This window comes from Oncorhynchus tshawytscha, linkage group LG05, assembly GCF_018296145.1.
Source record: "Oncorhynchus tshawytscha isolate Ot180627B linkage group LG05, Otsh_v2.0, whole genome shotgun sequence".
Taxonomy (NCBI): Eukaryota; Metazoa; Chordata; class Actinopteri; order Salmoniformes; family Salmonidae; genus Oncorhynchus; species Oncorhynchus tshawytscha.
This window is the reverse complement of record NC_056433.1, coordinates 79,597,319-79,624,413: the sequence shown is the minus strand read 5'-3', so window position 1 is coordinate 79,624,413 and position 27,095 is coordinate 79,597,319. Positions and strand designations below refer to the sequence as shown.

Here is a 27,095-nt window from a genome sequence, read left to right as displayed (position 1 = left end):
CAGGGGTCAGGGGGTGGTCCTACCTGAGACATCCAGGAAGGTTCGGGCATGTCCTGTCCCAGCGTTGCTGATGGCGATGCACTCGTAGAAGCCCTCATCCGTCAGAGTCACCTGGGCCAGGTCCCACAATGCATTGGCTGACTCCCTGCCAAAGGGACAGAAACACAAAACATTCACATATTGTACTGTGCCATGATGTGATTTAAGATCTAGAACAGGGAGATATTAGAGTTTGGATGATGTGTGTAAAACTAGGAGCCCACTATCTAGCTAATAATATGATGCTTATTGAATGCCTTCAGACTGTATTGGAAACGCCATTCATTTCACATGCTTCCATTTATCCTCCCTCTCCTTCTCCCCTCCCCTCCTTCGTCTCCCTCTCGCCTCCCCTCCCTCCCAAATACTGTCCTATATTACCTGAAGAGCTGATCGACACCCAGGCTTTTCCCCTCCCTGGTGAAGCGCAGGGTGAAGGGGAGGAGGCTGTCTACCTGGCAGGAGATGGTCCCTCTCTGCAGGTAGTACCCCGGGGTGGTGGGGGGCATCACAACCTTAGGTGCATCTGGCAGGGGTTAGGGGTGGGACAGGGTAGGGCAAGAACGGACAGACATTGTTATTGTTAACATCCAGAACATGTACTAACATTGGGAACCCTAGTCTAAAACTATCCAGTGGGAAATATACAATTGAATTTATCCATAACCACTTGTTTAGTGGATAATTGCTCAATCGCTATCGAACTTTGTATTCATGGATGGAACTCTTCATTTGTATCAATTTGTATTTGTAATTGTATTAAATATTTTCTTCTCTTCGCTAAAAATAATCACTAAGAAAACACTGAAATATCTGGGGGGAGGAGTCACTGGGGGGTGCGGGGGTCACTGGCTGCCTCCCAAATTCCTTATATAGTGTACTACTTGACCAGAGCCCTTTGCCACTGACAAAACCACTGTTAGTCCAGGTAACTGACCAGGAACAATACTGGAGAAGGACACACTGGAGACCCTCTGGAACAGGAAGCCGTCCTTGTCATAACCTGTGACCCGCAGGAAGAAGGCCTCTTTCGGCGGGACAAACTCTGTGATGTTCCAGATGGTTCCTGTCAGGGGACTTCCCGTCCCAGTGTTGGGATAGTACCGCACTGGGAGAGTCTTAATCACACCGCCTGTGATTGATACAAGCTCCAGCCTATCAGCTCGCGCCGGATGGGACAGCCCTGTGGTGTTCAGCAGGATGTAAGTGGCGATACCTGGAGAGGGAGGGAGGGAGGTTAGGATAGAGGGAGGGAGGTAGGGAGGGAGGGAGGGGGATGGGGGAGAAAGGGGGAGAAAGGGGGAGGTTAGGAGACGACAATAAGAGGATGATAAGAATAGTGTCAAATTTGTCAGATTCATAAATCTCCAAATAATTTGAAAAAACTAATACCAAATATCCTTGAAACTTAAACATGAAATTAAGCTAAGGTAAAGCTCACAAAAAAGATAGCTATTTTTCCAAAAGTTAACATCCCACCATTTCCAGTCAAACTAAAGGAGCAGGTGTGTGATGGTACAATGTGGGTCACATGACCTTACTGACCTTGAACTGGCCGGCTGGAGGTCATCTTGAAGTCCAGAGTGGGCTTCCTGGAAAATCCGGCCCGGAAGTCGATGGTGCTGACTCCTGAGATCCGGACTGAGTGTCTGCCCTCGCTAGACGTCTAGAGAGTAGGGAAATAGGTCAAAGGTTAGAATCATCTTAGGTCAGATTAGATTCTATTAGAGCAGTGGGGTACTGCAGTGGGGTCACTAAAATCTCTATATACACCATACTGTTCAAAGGTTTGGGGTCACATAAAAAAATAAAAAAATAAAAATAAAAAACACTTAGAAATGTCATTGTTTTTGAAAGAAAATCAAATGTTTTGTCCATTAAAATAACATAAAATTGATCAGAAATACAGTGCAGACATTGTTAATGTTGTAAATGACTATTGTAGCTGGAATGGAATATCTACATAGGTGTACAGAGACCCATTATAAGCAAACATCACTCCTGTGTTCCAATGGCACATTTTTATTTTATTTAACTAGGCAAGTCAGTTAAGAACAAATTCCTATTTTCAATGACGGCCTAGGAACAGTGAGTTAACTGACTTGTTCGGGGGCAGAACGACAGATTTTTACCTTGTCTCCTCAGGGATACGATCTTGTAACCGTTCGGTTACTAGTCCAACACTCTAACTATTAGGTTACCTGCCACCCCATCAGCCTATCGACGTTGTGTTAGCTAATCCAAGTTTATAATTTTAAAAGGCTAATTGATTATTAGAAAACCCTTTTGCAATTATGTTAACACAGCTGAAAACTGTTGTTCTGATTAAAGAAGCAATAAAAGTGGCCTTCTTTAGATGAGTTGAGTATCTGGAGCATCAGCATTTGTGGGTTCGATTACAGGCTCAAAATGACCAGAAAAAATAACTTTCTTCTGAAACTCGTCAGTCTATTCTTGTTCTGAGAAATGAAGGCTATTCCATGCAAGAAATTGCCAAGAAACTGAAGATCTCGTACAACGCTGTGCAATACTCCCTTCACAGAACAGTGCAAACTGGCGCTAACCAGAATTGAATGAGGAGTGGGAGGCCCCGGTGCAAAATTGAGCAAGAGGACAAGTACATTAGAGTGTCTAGTTTGAGAAACAGACACCTCAAAGTCCTCAACTGGCAGCTTCATTAAATAGTACCCGCAAAACACCAGTCTCAACGTCAACAGTGAAGAGGTGACTCCGGGATGCTGGCCTTCTAGACAGAGTTGCAAAGAAAAAGCCATATCTCAGACTGGCCAATAAAAAGAAAAGATTAAGATGGGCAAAAGAACACAGACACTGGACAGAGGAAGATTGGAAAAAAGTGTTATGGACAGACAAATCTAAGTTTGAGGTGTTCAGATCACAAAGAAGAACATTCGTGAGGCGCAAAATTGTAGACCTGCACCAGGCTGGGAAGACTGAATCTCCAATAGGTAAGCAGTTTGGTTTGAAGAAATCAACTGTGGGAGCAATTATTAGGAAATGGAAGACATACAAGACCACTGATAATCTCCCTCGATCTGGGGCTCCACGCAAGATCTCACCCTGTGGGGTCAAAATTATCACAAGAACGGTGAGCAAAAATCCCAGAACCACACGGGGGGACCTAGTGAATGACATGCAGAGAGCTGGGACCAAAGTAACAAAGCCTACCATCAGTAACACACTACGCTGCCAGGGACTCAAATCCTGCAGTGCCAGACGTGTCCCCCCTGCTTAAGCCAGTACATGTCCAGGCCCGTCTGAAGTTTGCTAGAGAACATTTGGATGATCCAGAAGAAGATTGGGAGAATGTCATATGGTCAGATGAAACAAAAATATAACTTTTTGGTAAAAACTTAACTCGTCGTGTTTGGAGGACAAAGAATGCTGAGTTGCATCCAAAGAACACCATACCTACTGTGAAGCATGGGGGTGGAAACATCATGCTTTGGGGCTGTTTTTCTGCAAAGGGACCAGGACGACTGATCCGTGTAAAGGAAAGAATGGATGGGGCCATGTATCGTGAGATTTTGAGTGAAAACCTCCTTCCATCAGCAAGGGTATTGAAGATGAAACATGGCTGGGTCTTTCAGCATGACAATGATCCCAAACACACCGACCGGGCAACGAAGAAGTGGCTTCGTAAGAAGCATTTCAAGGTCCTGGAGTAACCTAGCCAGTCTCCAGATCTCAACCCCATAGAAAATCTTTGGAGGGAGTTGAAAGTCCGTGTTGCCCAGCAACAGCCCCAAAACATCACTGGTCTAGAGGAGATCTGCATGGAGGAATGGGCCAAAATACCAGCAACAGTGTGTGAAAACCTTGTGAAGACTTACAGAAAACGTTTGACCTCTGTCATTGCCAACAAAGGGTATATAACAAAGTATTGAGATAAACTTTTGTTATTTACCAAATACTTATTTTCCACCATCATTTGCAAATAAATTCATTAAAAATCCTACAGTGATTTTCTGGATCTTTTTTCTCATTTTGTCTGTCATAGTTGAAGTGTACCTATGATGAAAATTACAGGACTCTCTCATCTTTTTAAGTGGGAGAACTTGCACAATTGGTGGCTGACTAAATACTTTTTTGCCCCACTGTAGGCTCTATTATCTCCGTTGTAACAGGTCTTTTTAAGAGTCATTCTCCCAGTTATGACCCCATCGTCTGCCCACTAAGCCCTGCTGTGGCTCTGCCCAGTGTGTCGCTCTACAGCCACTATTAGGCCACTTTAACAGTCACTACGGGGATTGTGCTTTAAGGCATTTGCTTTGTGACATTCCCCATTGAGCTGGATATTGCCACCCACACACTCCTTTAAATGGCACCTGAATGGTGAAGACATTTGCCAGACTTGTACCTGCTCTCAATAGCCTTTGGTTTGGTTGGAGTGTGAGGAAGATGTATTGATGCATTGATATTCATCATCTTCTTGGAAGAGTAGTCAAGTCGTTTTCTTAATGGTTAGACAGTATATCAGTGTATCTCTTTCTATAAGACTTGTCATTGTTACTGATACGGACTAGACTACAGTGAACTCTTTTGATTGTAAAGGTGAGGATTTTCCCTGTTTCACCAACCTTTATTTCAATGTAATGACTAAGTGTTTATTTGAGGCCTGCTTCAAAGACCTGCAGTATAATGAAGAGCCCATAACGCCAGCTCATCTTCTCCCTGATTATAGTACTCATGTTTGTCAAATTAAAGCACCACTGACTGACTGACAGACAAACTGAAAGATCAAGTTGTTGGGGAATTGTAGATGTTGCTATAAATCATCATAGGCATTTTTCAATGTCAGGGCTTGACAGACTGATACTCTTTCTCCCACTTCAGTCACTGTAAATGTCTTGTTTATACAAGTGGAAATGGCTGCCATACTTCCCTCCGTAGTCATAGCTCGCTCCAAGATCAACTCGGGGAACTCTGCTTTACACAAATTGGCTGAAAATACAAAGTATTATTATTTTGATCCTCAGATGTTGCCCAAAGTACTTGTTGGAAAATGGTGTTCAGTCTTGTTGGAAAATGGTGTTCAATTTGATGTAAATGCTTTGGCTTCTCTTGAATTGGAGACATGATCATAATCATTCTGGCACAGCCATCTTGGATCAACCATACCGGCACAGCCATCTTGGATCCACCATACCGGCACAGCCATCTTGGATCCACCATACCTGCACAGCCATCTTGGATCCACCATACCTGCACAGCCATCTTGGATCCACCATACCTGCACAGCCATCTTGGATCCACCATACCTGCACAGCCATTCTAAGCTTATCACATTGTTATGTTTTAACTTTAGAAACAGAGCAGAGTGTCATGATGATGTCACTAAACACTGGTTAGGAGCAGGGTTTCATGATGATGTCACTAAACACTGGTTAGGAGCAGGGTGTCATGATGATGTCACTAAACACTGGTTAGGAGCAGGGTTTCATGATGATGTCACTAAACACTGGTTAGGAGCAGGGTTTCATGATGATGTCACTAAACACTGGTTAGGAGCAGGGTTTCATGATGATGTCACTAAACACTGGTTAGGAGCAGGGTTTCATGATGATGTCACTAAACACTGGTTAGGAGCAGGGTTTCATGATGATGTCACTAAACACTGGTTAGGAGCAGGGTGTCATGATGATGTCACTAAACACTGGTTAGGAGCAGGGTGTCATGATGATGTCACTAAACACTGGTTAGGAGCAAGGTTTCATGATGATGTCACTAAACACTGGTTAGGAGCAGGGTTTCATGATGATGTCACTAAACACTGGTTAGGAGCAGGGTGTCATGATGATGTCACTAAACACTGGTTAGGAGCAAGGTTTCATGATGATGTCACTAAACACTGGTTAGGAGCAGGGTGTCATGATGATGTCTCTAAACTTGGTCTGCTTAAGCAATCACCACAGTTATTCAAATATTTTATGACCGTTTCTAAAGTTAAAACATAACAATGTGATAAGCTTAGAATGGCTGTGCCGGTATGGTGGATCCAAGATGGCTGTGCAGGTATGGTGGATCCAAGATGGCTGTGCAGGTATGGTGGATCCAAGATGGCTGTGCCGGTATGGTGGATCCAAGATGGCTGTGCCGGTATGGTTGATCCAAGATGGCTGTGCCAGAATGATTATGATCATGTCTCCAATTCAAGAGAAGCCAAAGCATTTACATCAAATTGAACACCATTTTCCAACAAGACTGTGTACTTTGGGCAACATACTGTGTACTGAGGATCAAAATAATAATACTTTGTATTTTCAGCCAATTTGTGTAAAGCAGAGTTCCCCGAGTTGATCTTGGAGCGAGCTATGACTACGGAGGGAAGTATGGCAGCCATTTCCACTTGTATAAACAAGACATTTACAGTGACTGAAGTGGGAGAAAGAGTATCAGTCTGTCAAGCCCTGACATTGAAAAATGCCTATGATGATTTATAGCAACATCTACAATTCCCCAACAACTTGATCTTTCAGTTTGTCTGTCAGTCAGTCAGTGGTGCTTTAATTTGACAAACATGAGTACTATAATCAGGGAGAAGATGAGCTGGCGTTATGGGCTCTTCATTATACTGCAGCTCTTTGAAGCAGGCCTCAAATAAACACTTAGTCATTACATTGAAATAAAGGTTGGTGAAACAGGGAAAATCCTCACCTTTACAATCAAAAGAGTTCACTGTAGTCTAGTCCGTATCAGTAACAATGACAAGTCTTATAGAAAGAGATACACTGATATACTGTCTAACCATTAAGAAAACTTGACTACTCTTCCAAGAAGATGATGAATATCAATGCATCAATACATCTTCCTCACACTCCAACCAAACCAAAGGCTATTGAGAGCAGGTACAAGTCTGGCAAATGTCTTCACCATTCAGGTGCCATTTAAAGGAGTGTGTGGGTGGCAATATCCAGCTCAATGGGGAATGTCACAAAGCAAATGCCTTAAAGCACAATCCCCGTAGTGACTGTTAAAGTGGCCTAATAGTGGCTGTAGAGCGACACACTGGGCAGAGCCACAGCAGGGCTTAGTGGGCAGACGATGGGGTCATAACTGGGAGAATGACTCTTAAAAAGACCTGTTACAACGGAGATAATAGAGCCTACAGTGGGGCAAAAAAGTATTTAGTCAGCCACCAATTGTGCAAGTTCTCCCACTTAAAAAGATGAGAGAGGCCTGTAATTGTCATCATAGGTACACTTCAACTATGACAGACAAAATGAGAAAAAAGATCCAGAAAATCACATTGTAGGATTGTTAATGAATTTATTAGCAAATTATGGTGGGAAATAAGTATTTGGTCACCTACAAACAAGCAAGATTTCTGGCTCTCACAGACCTGTAACTTCTTCTTTAAGAGGCTCCTCTGTCCTCCACTCGTTACCTGTATTAATGGCACCTGCTTGAACTTGTTATCAGTATAAAAGACACCTGTCCACAACCTCAAACAGTCACACTCCAAACTCCATTATGGCCGAGACCAAAGAGCTGTCAAAGGACACCAGAAACAAAATTGTAGACCTGCACCAGGCTGGGAAGACTGAATCTCCAATAGGTAAGCAGCTTGGTTTGAAGAAATCAACTGTGGGAGCAATTATTAGGAAATGGAAGACATACAAGACCACTGATAATCTCCCTCAATCTGGGGCTCCACGCAAGATCTCACCCCGTGGGGTCAAAATGATCACAATAACGGTGAGCAAAAATCCCAGAACCACACGGGGGGACCTAGTGAATGACCTGCAGAGAGCTGGGACCAAAGTAACAAAGCCTACACACTACGCCGCCAGGGACTCAAATCCTGCAGTGCCAGATGTGTCCCCCTGCTTAAGCCAGTACATGTCCAGGCCCGTCTGAAGTTTGCTAGAGAGCATTTGGATGATCCAGAAGAAGATTGGGAGAATGTCATATGGTCAGATGAAACCAAAATAGAACTTTTTGGTAAAAACTCAACTCAACTCCTTATTAAGGGTTGTCCCTTGGATTGCCTGAATTACGGTGAATACTGTAATAACTATCCTGTTAGCAACCAATGTCAGGGTGGGTCCACCAGAGAGAAAGACAAAGGACTCAGGTTAATTATGTGTTTTTTAAGTGCCTTCCACTGGCTTGGTTGGAGGCTGATCTTCACACCTTCAGTTGATCAGCAGCACCAGACACAGACTCTCATCAGCTATGAATCCAACCCTGATCTGAAAACATCCCCAGTACTCTCAGAGGGACATCTTGAAACACTGATCCGGCGTCAAACGGAAAAACATTCTTCATTCTCTTTTTTTCCTCCTCTTTGTCTTCTTTGGCAAGAGAAGTCCTGTCCCAGAGTCACTTAAAGATACAGTCTTGCTGCTGTCCCCTGCTTCTTTTACAAATCAATGTGCTCTCTGAGCTCCAGGAGGACCGGTGCTGCTGCCATCTCTAGAGCACAGAGAGATGGAACGGGACAGGCAGCCTGCCACTGCAGCTTTCCCTCTGGGTTGTTCGCATACTTTTCAAGTTACAACCTTCCTGAACTATTATCATGGGCCATAAAACACCACGCAGTATGAAGCCAAGACGTGCTCATTGCTAAGGAGACCAACCTGGTGTATCCCTGGGAGAGGAAAGCACACACACACACACACACACACACACACACACACACACACACACACACACACACACACACACACACACACACACACACACACACACTCTCCTGGAACAAATATCTAAGTGAGTGCCTGGATATCTAAGGAGGAACAAGGGAGGGGGGGGGGCAGGTTGTGATGGAGTGGGACAGGTTGTGATGGAGGGGGACAGGTTGTGATGGAGGGAGACAGGTTGTGATGGAGGGAGACAGGTTGTGATGGAGGGGGACAGGTTGTGATGGAGAGGGACAGGTTGTGATGGAGGGGGACAGGTTGTGATGGAGAGGGACAGGTTATGATGGAGAGGGACAGGTTGTGATGGAGGGGGACAGGTTGTGATGGAGGGGGACAGGTTGTGATGGAGGGGGACAGGTTGTGATGGAGGGGGACAGGTTGTGATGGAGAGGGACAGGTTGTGATGGAGGGGACAGGTTGTGATGGAGGGGGACAGGTTGTGATGGAGAGGGACAGGTTGTGATGGAGGGGGACAGGTTGTGATGGAGGGGGACAGGTTGTGATGGAGGGGGACAGGTTATGATGGAGGGGGTGATGTGAACCAGCAACCAATTAAAGACAGATTAAAAAGGATCAAACTCTTTCACACACAATCTATGCCCAGGTGTCATGGTCCATTACCATGACTGAACCACACAGCATGGCACAAGCATAGAAATCCCCTCAAAACTATTCACCTAAACCCATTGGATGGCCTGGAAAACACTGTTTTAGTATGTGTGCAGTGCGGAAAAGGTTCACATTCTTTCAGGGGAACTCTGTGTGTGGGGGAGGGGGAACCATCTAGCAACTAAAGTTAGTGTCCAATGTTTCCAGATGATTTCTATTAAATGTGACTACAATAATGAATAACAATATGAATTAAATAGTTTTCCTTCCAAAACATGGTAATTAAGTATGTTAAAAAGCTGCTTTTCTGTGTTGGAATGGTGTGGGCGTACCACAACAACAGAATGATGTGGGCGTAACACAACAACAGAATGGTGTGGGCGTACCACAACAACAGAATGATGTGGGCGTACCACAACAACAGAATGGTGTGGGCGTAACACAACAACAGAATGATGTGGGCGTAACACAACAACAGAATGATGTGGGCGTACCACAACAACAGAATGATGTGGGCGTACCACAACAACAGAATGATGTGGGCGTACCACAACAACAGAATGATGTGGGCGTACCACAACAACAGAATGATGTGGGCGTACCACAACAACAGAATGATGTGGGCGTACCACAACAACAGAATGGTGTGGGCGTAACACAACAACAGAATGATGTGGGCGTACCACAACAACAGAATGATGTGGGCGTACCACAACAACAGAATGGTGTGGGCGTAACACAACAACAGAATGATGTGGGCGTACCACAACAACAGAATGATGTGGGCGTACCACAAATCAAATCAAATCAAATCAAATTTTATTTGTCACATACACATGGTTAGCAGATGCTAATGCGAGTGTAGCGAAATGCTTGTGCTTCTAGTTCCGACAATGCAGTAATAACGAACAAGTAATCTAACTAACAATTCCAAAAAACTACTACTGTCTTATACACAGTGTAAGGGGATAAAGAATATGTACATAAGGATATATGAATGAGTGATGGTACAGAGCAGCATAGGCAAGATACAGTAGATGATATCGAGTACAGTATATACATATGAGATGAGTATGTAAACAAAGTGGCATAGTTAAAGTGGCTAGTGATACATGTATTACATAAGGATGCAGTCGATGATATAGAGTACAGTATATACGTATGCATATGAGATGAATAATGTAGGGTAAGTAACATTATATAAGGTAGCATTGTTTAAAGTGGCTAGTGATATATTTACATCATTTCCCATCAATTCCCATTATTAAAGTGGCTGGAGTTGAGTCAGTGTCATTGACAGTGTGTTGGCAGCAGCCACTCAATGTTAGTGGTGGCTGTTTAACAGTCTGATGGCCTTGAGATAGAAGCTGTTTTTCAGTCTCTCGGTCCCAGCTCTGATGCACCTGTACTGACCTCGCCTTCTGGATGACAGCGGGGTGAACAGGCAGTGGCTCGGGTGGTTGATGTCCTTGATGATCTTTATGGCCTTCCTGTAGCATCGGGTGGTGTAGGTGTCCTGGAGGGCAGGTAGTTTGCCCCGGTGATGCGTTGTGCAGACCTCACTACCCTCTGGAGAGCTACGGTTGAGGGCGGTGCAGTTGCCATACCAGGCGGTGATACAGCCCGCCAGGATGCTCTCGATTGTGCATCTGTAGAAGTTTGTGAGTGCTTTTGGTGACAAGCCGAATTTCTTCAGCCTCCTGAGGTTGAAGAGGTGCTGCTGCGCCTTCTTCACGATGCTGTCTGTGTGAGTGGACCAATTCAGTTTGTCTGTGATGTGTATGCCGAGGAACTTAAAACTTGCTACCCTCTCCACTACTGTTCCATCGATGTGGATTGGGGGGTGTTCCCTCTGCTGTTTCCTGAAGTCCACAATCATCTCCTTAGTTTTGTTGACGTTGAGTGTAAGGTTATTTTCCTGACACCACACTCCGAGGGCCCTCACCTCCTCCCTGTAGGCCGTCTCGTCGTTGTTGGTAATCAAGCCTACCACTGTTGTGTCGTCCGCAAACTTGATGATTGAGTTGGAGGCGTGCGTGGCCACGCAGTCGTGGGTGAACAGGGAGTACAGGAGGGGCTCAGAACGCACCCTTGTGGGGCCCCAGTGTTGAGGATCAGCGGGGAGGAGATGTTGTTGCCTACCCTCACCACCTGGGGGCGGCCCGTCAGGAAGTCCAGTACCCAGTTGCACAGGGCGGGGTCGAGACCCAGGGTCTCGAGCTTGATGACGAGCTTGGAGGGTACTATGGTGTTGAATGCCGAGCTGTAGTCGATGAACAGCATAGGTATTCCTCTTGTCCAGATGGGTTAGGGCAGTGTGCAGTGTGGTTGAGATTGCATCGTCTGTGGACCTATTTGGGCGGTAAGCAAATTGGAGTGGGTCTAGGGTGTCAGGTAGGGTGGAGGTGATATGGTCCTTGACTAGTCTCTCAAAGCACTTCATGATGACGGAAGTGAGTGCTACGGGGCGGTAGTCGTTTAGCTCAGTTACCTTAGCTTTCTTGGGAACAGGAACAATGGTGGCCCTCTTGAAGCATGTGGGAACAGCAGACTGGTATAGGGATTGATTGAATATGTCCGTAAACACACCGGCCAGCTGGTCTGCGCATGCTCTGAGGGCGCGGCTGGGGATGCCGTCTGGGCCTGCAGCCTTGCGAGGGTTAACACGTTTAAATGTCTTACTCACCTCGGCTGCAGTGAAGGAGAGACCGCATGTTTTCGTTGCAGGCCGTGTCAGTGGCACTGTATTGTCCTCAAAGCGGGCAAAAAAGTTATTTAGTCTGCCTGGGAGCAAGACATCCTGGTCCGTGACTGGGCTGGATTTCTTCCTGTAGTCCGTGATTGACTGTAGACCCTGCCACATGCCTCTTGTGTCTGAGCCGTTGAATTGAGATTCTACTTTGTCTCTGCTTAGCTTGTTTGATAGCCTTGCGGAGGGAATAGCTGCACTGTTTGTATTCGGTCATGTTACCAGACACCTTGCCCTGATTAAAAGCAGTGGTTCACGCTTTCAGTTTCACACGAATGTTGCCATCAATCCACGGTTTCTGGTTAGGGAATGTTTTAATCGTTGCTATGGGAACGACATCTTCAACGCACGTTCTAATGAACTCGCACACCGAATCAGCGTATTCGTCAATGTTGTTATCTGACGCAATACGAAACATCTCCCAGTCCACGTGATGGAAGCAGTCTTGGAGTGTGGAGTCAGCTTGGTCGGACCAGCGTTGGACAGACCTCAGCGTGGGAGCCTCTTGTTTTAGTTTCTGTCTGTAGGCAGGGATCAACAAAATGGAGTCGTGGTCAGCTTTTCCGAAAGGGGGGTGGGGCAGGGCCTTATATGCGTCGCGGAAGTTAGAGTAACAATGATCCAAGGTCTTTCCACCCCTGGTTGCGCAATCGATTTGCTGATCAAATTTAGGGAGTCTTGTTTTCAGATTAGCCTTGTTAAAATCCCCAGCTACAATGAATGCAGCCTCCGGATAAATCGTTTCCAGTTTGCAGAGAGTTAAATAAAGTTCATTCAGAGCCATCGATGTGTCTGCTTGGGGGGGATATATACGGCTGTGATTATAATCGAAGAGAATTCTCTTGGTAGATAATGCGGTATACATTTGATTGTGAGGAATTCTAAATCAGGTGAACAGAAGGATTTGAGTTCCTGTATGTTTCTTTCATCACACCATGTCACGTTGGCCATAAGGCATACGCCCCCGCCCCTCTTCTTACCAGAAAGATGTTTGTTTCTGTCGGCGCGATGCGTGGAGAAACCCGTTGGCTGCACCGCTTCGGATAGCGTCTCTCCAGTGAGCCATGTTTCCGTGAAGCAGAGAACGTTACAGTCTCTGATGTCCCTCTGGAATGCTACCCTTGCTCGGATTTCATCAACCTTGTTGTCAAGAGACAACAGAATGATGTGGACGTACCACAACAACAGAATGATGTGGACGTACCACAACAACAGAATGGTGTGGGTGTACTCCAACAACAGAATGGTGTGGGCGTACCACAACAACAGAATGATGTGGACGTACCACAACAACAGAATGGTGTGGGCGTACCACAACAACAGAATGGTGTGGGCGTACCACAACAACAGAATGATGTGGACGTAACACAACAACAGAATGGTGTGGGCGTAACACAACAACAGAATGGTGTGGGCGTAACACAACAACAGAATGGTGTGGGTGTAACACAACAACAGAATGGTGTGGGTGTACTCCAACAACAGAATGGTGTGGGTGTAACACAACAACAGAATGGTGTGGGCGTAACACAACAACAGAATGGTGTGGTTGTACTCCAACAACAGAATGGTGTGGGTGTAACACAACAACAGAATGGTGTGGGCGTAACACAACAACAGAATGATGTGGGCGTAACACAACAACAGAATGGTGTGGGCGTACCACAACAACAGAATGATGTGGACGTACCACAACAACAGAATGGTGTGGGCATATATATATTTTTTTCTAATCGAATGATTATAAACGTAACCGCTGTTTTTTGGTAATCCAAACGTTCATTACTGTCACAGCCCTACTCTTGAGGCACTGGGAATGTCTGAATGGTCAAAGTGCGGTCAGGGGTAAAGTCTTGTGGGGTTGTGTTTAGACTGTGGAGGAAGAAGACAAAACATATCGGAACTTTTCACCTTAGAGCAGCCATACTAAACCCAGCCTAAAGCTCAGTTTATAACATACTTAGTTTAAAATAGACTTACCACAGTCAGAACAGTTACAGAATGTTGTAAAACAGCATTTTTCACCATCAAAACATGGCGAAACACAGTCATCACACAGACAAATCCCAAAACAAAAGCCTAGCCGTAACATTGAGTACAGCCAACAGCCCTAGGTATGCAGAGGCTAAACATAGCCATTTCACTGCTCTGTCTGTAAGGGTTAAGTGAGACAGCTCAGCATGATATTAACCTCTGGAAGACACAGCCGGTCAGAGAACAGAACAGATACCCCTAGAGAGACATCCACCTCTAGTGAGTCAACCACAACACAGTCAGAATAGTCCACTGGTTCAACTTCTAGTCAACCACAATACAGTCAGACTAGTCTACTGGTTCAACCTCTAGTCAACCACAATACAGTCAGACTAGTCCGCTGGTTCAACCTCTAGTCAACCACAATACAGTCAGTCTAGTCCGCTGGTTCAACCTCTAGTCAACCACAATACAGTCAGACTAGTCTACTGGTTCAACCTCTAGTCAACCACAATACATTCAGACTAGTCCACTGGTTCAACCTCTAGTCAACCACAATACAGTCAGACTAGTCCACTGGTACAAACTCTGTGTCAACCACAATCAGACTAGTCCACTGGTTCAACCTCTAGTCAACCACAGTCAAACTTGTCCACTGGTACAAACTCTGTGTCAACCACAATCAGACTAGTCCACTGGTTCAACCTCTAGTCAACCACAATACAGTCAGACTAGTCCACTGGTACAAACTCTGTGTCAACCACAATCAGACTAGTCCACTGGTTCAACCTCTAGTCAACCACAGTCAGACTTGTCCACTGGTACAAACTCTGTGTCAACCACAATCAGACTAGTCCACTGGTTCAACCTCTAGTCAACCACAGTCAGACTTGTCCACTGGTACAAACTCTGTGTCAACCACAATCAGACTAGTCCACTGGTTCAACCTCTAGTCAACCACAGTCAGACTTGTCCACTGGTACAAACTCTGTGTCAACCACAATCAGACTAGTCCACTGGTTCAACCTCTAGTCAACCACAGTCAGACTTGTCCACTGGTACAAACTCTGTGTCAACCACAATCAGACTAGTCCACTAGTTCCTCTGTGTCAAACACAGTTAGGCTAGTCCACTGGTACAAACTCTGTGTCAACCACAGTCAGACTACCACTGGTTCCTCTGTGTCAAACACAGTCAGACTAGTCCACTGGTTCCTCTGTGTCAACCACAGTCAGACTAGTCCACTGGTTCCTCTGTGTCAACCACAGTTAGGCTAGTCCACTGGTTCCTCTGTGTCAACCACAGTTAGGCTAGTCCACTGGTTCCTCTGTGTCAACCACAGTCAGACTAGTCCTTCCACAAGATTGCACACATACTAATCAGGTTTAAAGACTTACTCTGTGAACAAGAACATATAACAACACTAGTATAGTAAAACAACAGTAGTGTGGCTCTGAGCAGGGAAGTATGAGGTCATGGTGGCTAGTGGACTGGGGCTTAATGGGAGTAGGGGAGGGAGGGCCAGAAAACAGAGAGACATGACATGAAAGAGCCCGAGGAGTGATATGCAAGGACGCGGGGCGGTTCGGCCGAGCCATTGCTGCGACAACCTCAGTTAATAACAACACTTGACAAGAACCAAAACTCTGAGGAACAAAAAAATATACCTCTTGAGACTTCAGCCTCAACTACAGCAGGCAGATCTACAGAGAAATTGGTCATCAATCTGTCCGGCTCGCTGCTCAGACCGTACACCACCAGCTCACCCCACCCAACTAAACTCCCCTCAGGAGGCTAGTCCACCCAGGGAGGAAGGACATCATCTTTCCTTTCATCCCTCTTTTTCATAAATCATCCCTGGCTACAAACACAGTACACAGAACACAGCAGTGGCAAGGACAGTGGCTAGGACAGCGGATAGGACATGTAGGACAGTGGCTAGGACATGTAGAACAGTGGCTAGGACATGTAGGACAGTGGCTAAGACATGTAGGACAGTGGCTAGGACAGTGGCTAGGACAAGTAGAACAGTGGCTTGGTCATGTAGGACAGTGGCTAGGACAGTGGCTAAGACATGTAGGACAGTGGCTAGAACATGTAGGACAGTGACTAGGACATGTAGGATAGTGGCTAGGACATGTAAGACAGTGACTAAGACATGTAGGACAGTGACTAGGACATGTAGGACAGTGGCTAAGACATGTAGGACAGTGGCTAGGACAGTGACTAGGACATGTAGGACAGTGGCTAGGACATGTAGAACAGTGACTAGGACATGTAGGACAGTGTCTAAGACATGTAGGACAGTGGCTAGGACAGTGGCTAGGACAGTGGCTTGACATGTAGGACAGTGGCTAGGACATGTAGGACAGTGGCTAGGACATGTAGGACAGTGGCTAGGACAGTGGCTTGGACAGTGGCTTGGACATGTAGGATAGTGGCTAGGACATGTAGGACAGTGGCTAGGACAGTGGCTAGGACATGTAGAACAGTGGCTAGGACAGTGGCTTGGACATGTAGGACAGTGGCTAGGACAGTGGCTTGGACAGTGGCTTGGACATGTAGAACAGTGGCTAGGACAGTGGCTTGGACATGTAGGACAGTGGCTAGGACAGTGGCTTGGACATTTAGGACAGTGGCTAGGATAGTGGCTTGGACATGTAGGACAGTGGCTAGGACAGTGGCTAGGACATGTAGGACAGTGGCTAGGACAGTGGCTTGACAGTGGCTTGGACATGTAGGATAGTGGCTAGGACATGTAGGACAGTGGCTAGGACATGTAGAACAGTGGCTAGGACAGTGGCTTGGACATGTAGGACAGTGGCTAGGACAGTGGCTAGGACAGTGGCTAGGACAGTGGCTTGGACATGTAGGACAGTGGCTAGGACAGTGGCTTGGACATGTAGGACAGTGGCTAGGACAGTGGCTTGGACATTTAGGACAGTGGCTAGGATAGTGGCTTGGACATGTAGGACAGTGGTAGGACAGTGGCTTGGACATGTAGGACAGTGGCTAGGACAGTGGCTTGGACATGTAGGACAGTGGCTAGGACAGTGGTTTGGACATGTAGGACAGTGGCTAGGACAGTGGCTTGGACATGTAGGACAGTGGCTAGGACAGTTGGCTTGGACATGGAACAGTGGCTAGGATAGTGGCTTGGACATGTAGGACAGTGGCTAGGACATGTAGAACAGTGGCTAGGACAGTGGCTTGGACATGTAGAACAGTGGCTAGGACATGTAGGACAGTGGCTAGGACATGTAGAACAGTGGCTAGGACATGTAGGATAGTGGCTCGGACATGTAGGACAGTGGATAGGACATGTAGGACAGTGGAAGTCTAGGATATGTAGGACATTGACTAGGACATGTAGGACAGTGGCTAGGACATGTAGAACAGTGGCTAGGACAAGTAAAACAGTGGCTAGGACATGTAGAACAGTGGCTAGGACATGTAGAACAGTGGCTAGGATATGTAGGACATTGGCTAGGACAGTGGCTAGGACATGGAAAGTGGCCCCACAGGGGCTTTCGGAGACTAAACAGCGCCCCTCACGCCCCCTCCTCATACGACAACAAATCACTCACGTAAAAATGTGTCATTTCTTGTCTGACAGCGTTGACATTATGGGCACCCTGCTCTGCATCTCTGTTTGCGCTCACCTCACAGCAAGGGGGCAGGGCCCTGAAATACAGTTCCATTGGCCCTGGAACCCAACACAAAAACTGAACACTGAAACTGAACACTGGAACCCAACATTGAAACCCAACACTGGAACCCAACATTGAAACCCAACACTGGAACAGAACACTGGAACCCAACTCTAGAACTCAACACTAGAACCCAATTCTAGAACCCAACACTGAAACCCAACACTGAAACTGAACACTGGAACCCAACATTGAAACCCAACACTGGAACAGAACACTGGAACCCAACACTAGAACCCAATTCTAGAACCCAACACTGAAACCCAACACTGGAACCCAACACTGAAACTGAACACAGGAACTGAACACTTGGGGCCCTTAATACATGACATGGCATGGCACAAAACAAATCAGACCATGGCACATCAATCAGACCATCAGACCATCAGACGATCAGCCCATCAGACCGTCAGACCATCAGACCATCAGCCCATCAGACCATCAGCCCATCAGACCATCAGACCGCTACGGAGAGCCAACTCTGAAGAATAAAGAATGTCTTCTTCTCTATCATTCCAGTCTTACAGTAGGTCAGCAGACAGATGCTTCAACCGAAGCATGGCTTATCAATTACATCTGCACACCTTGATGTATTACTGTAGTAATTCAGGATAAGTGTCTTGCTCAAGGGACCAGCAGAAGTAGCGTAGAGCCTCCTGGGTGTGTGCTGATCGGTAGGCCATACTGCTGACCTATAAAAGTCATTTTTTTACAACTACTCCAGCTTACTTAAGCGTGAGAGAGGAAATCCCTAAATATTTTGGACAAACATTTCCGTGTGAGGAATGAGGAATTTATTGTTTACCTTAATGGACCACATTCCAGGCTCCGGATCCTTGATGTTGACGACTCTGGCAGAGTTAGGAATGTGCAGGAGTTCCGTCAGACCATCGCTCTTCCCGACGAGCTTCCCTGTTTGGAAATACATTTACATTTTCTTTGCAGCCAAACAAACCAAACAAACGTCATAATCTCAGAGCTAAAACAATAGAATTGAACTCATCAAACTAATATTGAGCTGAAACCAAATCAAATTGTATTTATCACATGCGCCGAATACCACGTGAAATGCTTACTTACGAGCCATTCCCAACAATGCAGAGTTAAGAAATAATAATCAAATACAAATAGTAACACAAGAGGAATGAAATACAAAATGGATCTATATCCTGTGCAGGGAGTACCAGTACCAGATCATTGTGCAGGGAGTACCAGTACCAGATCATTGTGCAGGGAGTACCAGTACCAGATCATTATGCAGGGGTACGAGGTATTTGAGGTAGATATGTACATGAAGGCAGGGTAAAGTGACTAGGCATAAAGATAGATAATAATAAGGTATTAGAGGTAGATATGTACATGAAGGCAGGGTAAAGTGACTAGGCAGCAGGATAGATAATAATAAGGTATTAGAGGTAGATATGTACATGAAGGCAGGGTAAAGTGACTAGGCAGCAGGATAGATAATAACAAGGTATTAGAGGTAGATATGTACATGAAGGCAGGGTAAAGTGACTAGGCATCAGGACAGATAATAACAAGGTATTAGAGGTAGATATGTACATGAAGGCAGGGTAAAGTGACTAGGCAGCAGGATAGATAATAATAAGGTATTAGAGGTAGATATGTACATGAAGGCAGGGTAACGTGACATCAGGATAGATAATAATAAGGTATTAGAGGTAGATATGTACATGAAGGCAGGGTAAAGTGACTAGGCATCAGGATAGATAATAACAAGGTATTAGAGGTAGATATGTACATGAAGGCAGGGTAAAGTGACATCAGGATAGATAATAACAAGGTATTTGAGGTAGATATGTACATGAAGGCAGGGTAAAGTGACTAGGCATAAAGATAGATAATAATAAGGTATTAGAGGTAGATATGTACATGAAGGCAGGGTAAAGTGACTAGGCATCAGGATAGATAATAACAAGGTATTAGAGGTAGATATGTACATGAAGGCAGGGTAAAGTGACATCAGGATAGATAATAATAAGGTATTAGAGGTAGATATGTACATGAAGGCAGGGTAAAGTTACTAGGCAGCAGGATAGATAATAATAAGGTATTAGAGGTAGATATGTACATGAAGGCAGGGTAAAGTGACTAGGCAGCAGGATAGATAATAACAAGGTATTAGAGGTAGATATGTACATGAAGGCAGGGTAAAGTGACTAGGCAGCAGGATAGATAATAATAAGGTATTAGAGGTAGATATGTACATGAAGGCAGGGTAAAGTGACTAGGCATCAGGATAGATAATAATAAGGTATTAGAGGTAGATATGTACATGAAGGCAGGGTAAAGTGACTAGGCAGCAGGATAGATAATAACAAGGTATTAGAGGTAGATATGTACATGAAGGCAGGGTAAAGTGACTAGGCATCAGGATAGATAATAACAAGGTATTTGAGGTAGATATGTACATGAAGGCAGGGTAAAGTGACTAGGCAGCAGGATAGATAATAATAAGGTATTAGAGGTAGATATGTACATGAAGGCAGGGTAAAGTGACTAGGCATCAGGATAGATAATAATAAGGTATTAGAGGTAGATATGTACATGAAGGCAGGGTAAAGTGACTAGGCAGCAGGATAGATCATAATAAGGTATTTGAGGTAGATATGTACATGAAGGCAGGGTAAAGTGACTAGGCATAAAGATAGATAATAATAAGGTATTAGAGGTAGATATGTACATGAAGGCAGGGTAAAGTGACTAGGCAGCAGGATAGATAATAATAAGGTATTAGAGGTAGATATGTACATGAAGGCAGGGTAAAGTGACTAGGCATCAGGATGGATAATAATAAGGTATTAGAGGTAGATATGTACATGAAGGCAGGGTAAAGTGACTAGGCATCAGGATAGATAATAACAAGGTATTAGAGGTAGATATGTACATGAAGGCAGGGTAAAGTGACTAGGCAGCAGGATAGATAATAATAAGGTATTAGAGGTAGATATGTACATGAAGGCAGGGTAAGTGACTAGGCAGCAGGATAGATAATAATACGGTATTAGAGGTAGATATGTACATGAAGGCAGGGTAAAGTGACTAGGCAGCAGGATAGATAATAATACGGTATTTGAGGTAGATATGTACATGAAGGCAGGGTAACGTGACATCAGGATAGATAATAATAAGGTATTAGAGGTAGATATGTACATGAAGGCAGGGTAAAGTGACTAGGCAGCAGGATAGATAATAATACGGTATTTGAGGTAGATATGTACATGAAGGCAGGGTAAAGTGACTAGGCAGCAGGATAGATAATAATAAGGTATTAGAGGTAGATATGTACATGAAGGCAGGGTAAAGTGACTAGGCAGCAGGATAGATAATAATAAGGTATTAGAGGTAGATATGTACATGAAGGCAGGGTAAAGTGACTAGGCAGCAGGATAGATAATAACAAGGTATTAGAGGTAGATATGTACATGAAGGCAGGGTAAAGTGACTAGGCATCAGGATAGATAATAACAAGGTATTTGAGGTAGATATGTACATGAAGGCAGGGTAAAGTGACTAGGCAGCAGGATAGATAATAATAAGGTATTAGAGGTAGATATGTACATGAAGGCAGGGTAAAGTGACTAGGCATCAGGATAGATAATAATAAGGTATTAGAGGTAGATATGTACATGAAGGCAGGGTAAAGTGACTAGGCAGCAGGATAGATCATAATAAGGTATTAGAGGTAGATATGTACATGAAGGCAGGGTAAAGTGACTAGGCATAAAGATAGATAATAATAAGGTATTAGAGGTAGATATGTACATGAAGGCAGGGTAAAGTGACTAGGCATCAGGATAGATAATAATAAGGTATTAGAGGTAGATATGTACATGAAGGCAGGGTAAAGTGACTAGGCATCAGGATAGATAATAATAAGGTATTAGAGGTAGATATGTACATGAAGGCAGGGTAAAGTGACTAGGCATCAGGATAGATAATAATAAGGTATTAGAGGTAGATATGTACATGAAGGCAGGGTAAAGTGACTAGGCAGCAGGATAGATAATAATAAGGTATTAGAGGTAGATATGTACATGAAGGCAGGGTAAAGTGACTAGGCAGCAGGATAGATAATAATACGGTATTAGAGGTAGATATGTACATGAAGGCAGGGTAAAGTGACTAGGCAGCAGGATAGATAATAATACGGTATTTGAGGTAGATATGTACATGAAGGCAGGGTAACGTGACATCAGGATAGATAATAATAAGGTATTAGAGGTAGATATGTACATGAAGGCAGGGTAAAGTGACTAGGCAGCAGGATAGATAATAATACGGTATTTGAGGTAGATATGTACATGAAGGCAGGGTAAAGTGACTAGGCAGCAGGATAGATAATAATAAGGTATTAGAGGTAGATATGTACATGAAGGCAGGGTAAAGTGACTAGGCAGCAGGATAGATAATAATAAGGTATTAGAGGTAGATATGTACATGAAGGCAGGGTAAAGTGACTAGGCATCAGGATAGATAATAATAATAAGGTATTAGAGGTAGATATGTACATGAAGGCAGGGTAAAGTGACAAGACATAAAGATAGATCATAATAAGGTATTAGAGGTAGATATGTACATGAAGGCAGGGTAAAGTGACAAGGCATAAAGATAGATAATAATAAGGTATTAGAGGTAGATGTGTACATGAAGGCAGGGTAAAGTGACAAGGCATAAAGATAGATAATAATAAGGTATTAGAGGTAGATGTGTACATGAAGGCAGGGTAAAGTGACAAGGCATAAAGATAGATAATAATAAGGTATTAGAGGTAGATATGTATATGAAGGCAGGGTAAAGTGACAAGGCATAAAGATAGATAATAATAAGGTATTAGAGGTAGATATGTACATGAAGGCAGGGTAAAGTGACAAGGCATAAAGATAGATAATAATAAGGTATTAGAGGTAGATGTGTACATGAAGGCAGGGTAAAGTGACAAGGCATAAAGATAGATAATAATAAGGTATTAGAGGTAGATATGTACATGAAGGCAGGGTAACGTGACTAGGCATCAGGATAGATCATAATAAGAGTAAAACAAAGAACAGACTAGCAGCAGTAAATGGTGAGTGTAAAAGTGTGTGTGTGTTTTATGTGTGTGTGTATGTACTGTATGTGTGTGGGTTTTGTGTGAGTGTTAATGTAGTGTGTACGAGTGTGTATATAGTATATACACAGAGTGTACAAAACATTAGGAACACCTTTCTAATATTAAGTTGCACCGCCCCAGTTGAATATGAAAAACCCAGCAGCGTTTCAGTTCTTGACATAAACCGGTGCGCTTGGCACCTACTACCATACCCCGTGTAAAAGGCACTTCAATCTTTTGTCTTGCCATGTCTCAATTGTCTCAAGGCTAAAAAATCTTTATTTAACCTGTCTCCTCCCCTCCATTTACACTAATTGAAGTATATTTAAAATTTGACATCAATAAGGGCTCATAGCTTTCACCTGAATTCACCTTGTCAGTCTATGTCATGGAAAGAGCATGTGTTCATAATGTTTTGTGCATTCAGTGAATAGTCTTGTGAGTGCAAATAGTCAGTGGATGACTGGGTCAGTGCAGATAGTCCGGGTAACCATTTAATTAACTATTTAGTAGCCTTGTGGCTATTTAGCAGTGTTATGGCTTGGGGGTAGAAGCTGTCTCAGAGCCTGTTGGTCCGAGAGCTCATGTTCCGGTACCATTTGCCAGATGGTAACAGAGTGAACAGTCTTATGGCTTGGGGGTAGAAGCTGTCTCAGAGCCTGTTGGTCCGGGAGCTCATGCTCCGGTACCATTTGCCAGATGGTAACAGAGTGAACAGTCTTTGGACATTTTTCAGGCATTCCTCTGACACTGCCTGATATAGTTTATCACCAAAAGGCTCCTTAACAGCTTCTACCCCCAAGCCATAAGACTGCTGAACAATGAATCAAATGGCCAACCGGACTATTTACATTGATACCCCCCCTCCCTTTGTTTTTACACTGCTGCTACTTGCATGTACACCATCACATTGACTCGGTACCGGTACCCCCTGTATATAGCTTCGTTATTGTTATGTAATTTTCTTGTGTTATTTTTAAAATGTTTGTGTTTATTTTGTAAATATTTCTTATCTCTATTTCTTGAACTGCATTGTTGACTTGTAAGTAAGCACGGGAAGGTCTAAACCTGTTGTATTCGGTACATATAACAAATAAAATTTGATTTGATTTGATATAGAGGTCCTGGATGGCAGGGAGTTTGGCGCCAGTGATGTACTGGGCTGTCAGCACCACCCTCTGTAGTGCTTTGCGGTCGAGAGCGGTGCCTTTGCCATGACAAGCTGTGATGAAGCCAGTCAAGATGCTCTCGATGGGGCAGTTGTAGAACTTTTTGAGGATCCGAGGATCCGAGGACCCATGGCAAATCTTTTCAGCCTCCTGAGGGGGAAGAGGTGTTGTCATGCCCTCTTCACGACTGTGCAGGTGTGTGTGGGCCATGTTAAGTCCTTAGGGATGTGGACGCTAAGGAACTTGAAGCTCTTGACCCGCTCCACTACAGTCCTGTCGATGTGGATGGGGGCATGCTCTCCCCCCTCTTTCTCCTGTAGTCCACGATCAGTTCCTTGGTCTTACAAACATTGAGGGAGAGGTTGTTGTCCTGGCACCACACTGCTAAGTCTCTGACCTCCTCCCTGTAGGCTGGTTCATCGCTCTCTGTGATCAGACCTACCCGGCAGTCGTGGGTGAACACGGAGTACAGGAGTGGACTAAGCACACACCCCAGAGGGCCCTCCGTGTAGAGGGCCAGCATGGCAGAGGTGTTGTTGCCTACCCTCACCACCTGGGGCCGGCCCATGAGGATGTCCAGGATCCAGTCGTAGCGTGAGCAGTTCAGTTCCAGGGCCTGGAGTGGACTATGATGTTGAACACTGAGCTATAGTCTATAAACAGCATTCTCACATAGGTATTTCCCCTCTTTCCAGATGGGAGAGGGAAGTGTGAAGTGCAACTGAGATTGCGTCATCTGTGGATCTGTTGGGACGGTATGCGAATTGGAGTGGTTCCAGGGTGTCTGGGGATGATGGTGTTGATGTGAGCCATGACCAGCCTTTCAAAGCACTTCATAGCTGAGTGGAACTGAAAGAAGTCCCCCAAATAGTAAAGCTACAGTACTTTAGAAAAGCCTTCAGTGAACAGTACAGTGCCTGAAACAGTGTGCAAGCAGGCCTATGAAAGGTGATCAAAGAGAAAAGATCATAGAGTCATATGGAAGGGGTGTTTTGTGCAGTGGCCTACCCTGGGGGTTGCGTATCTCGATGTCAGGTGCAGGGCCGCTGAGTGCCACAGTGACCTCCTTCAGGCTGGGGTCAAAGGGGATCGGCCAGGTGTTGCTGACCCCGTTGTAGTGGTCAGTGGACAGCAGGTGGACCTTGGACGACTGCACTGCCTCTTCCACCCATTTCAACACCTACAGGAAGGGAGAGAGGGAGAGGGAGTTGGATGAGAGGACAATATGCACAGAGATGACAATATGCACACACACACACACACACACACACAAAGAACATAGAAGGGAGATTTCATGCCAGAAGACCCACAAATATTTCTGGTATCTCAGATTGTTCTGGAAATTCTCACATAGAAACTTCATTGAGAGGAAGGATGTTTTTATCTGCTTTTTACATTTGTATCACAAACCATTTCTGAGAAAATCATGATAAAGCTATGAGAGCTTTGAGATAACTCTGTAATGAAAAGCGCTATACAAATTATTAGAGCTGTACAAAGCATTATTATTATTATCAGCTGCAAGGTCATCCCCCAACATGTGCAGGGACTTTGGAGAAAAGGGGTTGATACCCTCCTGCGTCCTGACCCAGCCCGAGCCCCAGCTCCTGTTTGCCCCAGCTTCTGTTTTGTGTGACAGACCCACTACTTCCAGACATCTTCAACCCTCACCATTGCCTTGTTGCTCTACACATGCCCCCTACATCAATCCCCTCCCTGGGGTGATCAAAGGATAGCTTTCAGTTGTCAATGATGTTTAAGAGAGAGAGAGAAAGAGAGAGAGAGAGAGAGAGAGAGAGAGAGAGAGAGAGAGAGAGAAAGAGAGAGAGAGAGAGAGAGAGAGACAAGGGGGAGAGAGAGAGGGGGAAACATATGGGTCAATGCCCATGTCAGAGCAAAGAGAGAGTCATTTTTACATTGTCCTTCAAGATTTCGACTTCAAGAAAATCTAACTAAAAAACATAATATTTCCATTGATTTGCATTCTTTGGAATGCTCAAACATCATGCATCAATCTGTTTAAGAGCTGTGCAATCAATTAAAGAACTCTTTCACAGTGAAGTCCACATACATCACAGTTCAGGCAGGCTTGGAGTGGTCCCACCTATAGGATACGACACTAGAGCAGTAAAACCGTCCAGCGATGCTTTATTTACATGAATCCAAGGCTAATGTTCGGGCCAAGTTGAGGCACTCTGAAGCCAGTGATCCTTCCACCATCCGTAACTCCATTTCATTTCAAGCCTGCATGTTCTGTGTCTGAGAATGTTCTGCATCTGAGAATGTTCTGGGTCTGAAAATGTTCTGGGTCTGGAACCAAGTCATAGATCAGTCCTATGTTTGTGTTCTACTGAGACCCGACTCCTGACAGACAGACAGAGCCAGCTAAGCCCCACAGTCTGCTCAGTAGTTGAGAAGAATGAAGTGATGATAGTAACTCATACTTCCACCAAGTTAGACGTTTTTTTTTAGGTACTATTGTATGTCTGAAATTACCAAATGTTATTTGAGGACAGAGAGAAAGAGAAAGTGAGGGAGGCACACAACTAAACTGAGAGCAAAGTGAACCAAGAGCTGTTTGGCGGACAGTAAGCGTAGAATTGATTAGTTCCATTGAGGCTGATTGACAGGTCTTTCCATTCAAGCATATTGCCAGGACTAGTTCCATTCAGGCTGACTGACAGGACTAGTTCCATTCAGGCTGACTGACAGGTCTTTCCATTCAGGCTGACTGACAGGACTAGTTCCATTCAGGCCGACTGACAGGTCTTTCCATTCAGGCTGACTGACAGGACTACTTCCATTCAGGCTGACTGACAGGACAAGTTCCATTCGAGCTGTCTGGCTGACTTTTTCCATTAAGGCTGACTGACAGGACAAGTTACATTCAGGCTGACTGGCAGGACTAGTTCCATTCAAGCTGACTGACTGGACTAGTTTGATTTGGGATGACTGACAGGACTAGTTCCTAATTCCATTCGGGCTGACTGATGTTTTTAGTTCAATTCAGGCTAACTGACAGGACTAGTTCCATTCTGACTGACTGAAAAGACTAGTTCCATTCAGGTT

At 44.7% G+C, this 27,095-nt stretch overlaps 1 protein-coding gene across 1 annotated transcript in view; it reads right to left on the bottom strand.

The window, feature by feature from the left end:
• hmcn1 (hemicentin 1) overlaps positions 1-27,095 on the bottom strand; it is a 233,761-nt gene that overhangs the window by 148,872 nt on the left and 57,794 nt on the right. The window contains 6 exon segments of the mRNA XM_042322447.1: positions 24-145; positions 421-565; positions 977-1,255; positions 1,585-1,705; positions 18,550-18,656; positions 25,035-25,206. Of these exon segments, the coding sequence (XP_042178381.1) occupies positions 24-145; positions 421-565; positions 977-1,255; positions 1,585-1,705; positions 18,550-18,656; positions 25,035-25,206 (946 nt within the window).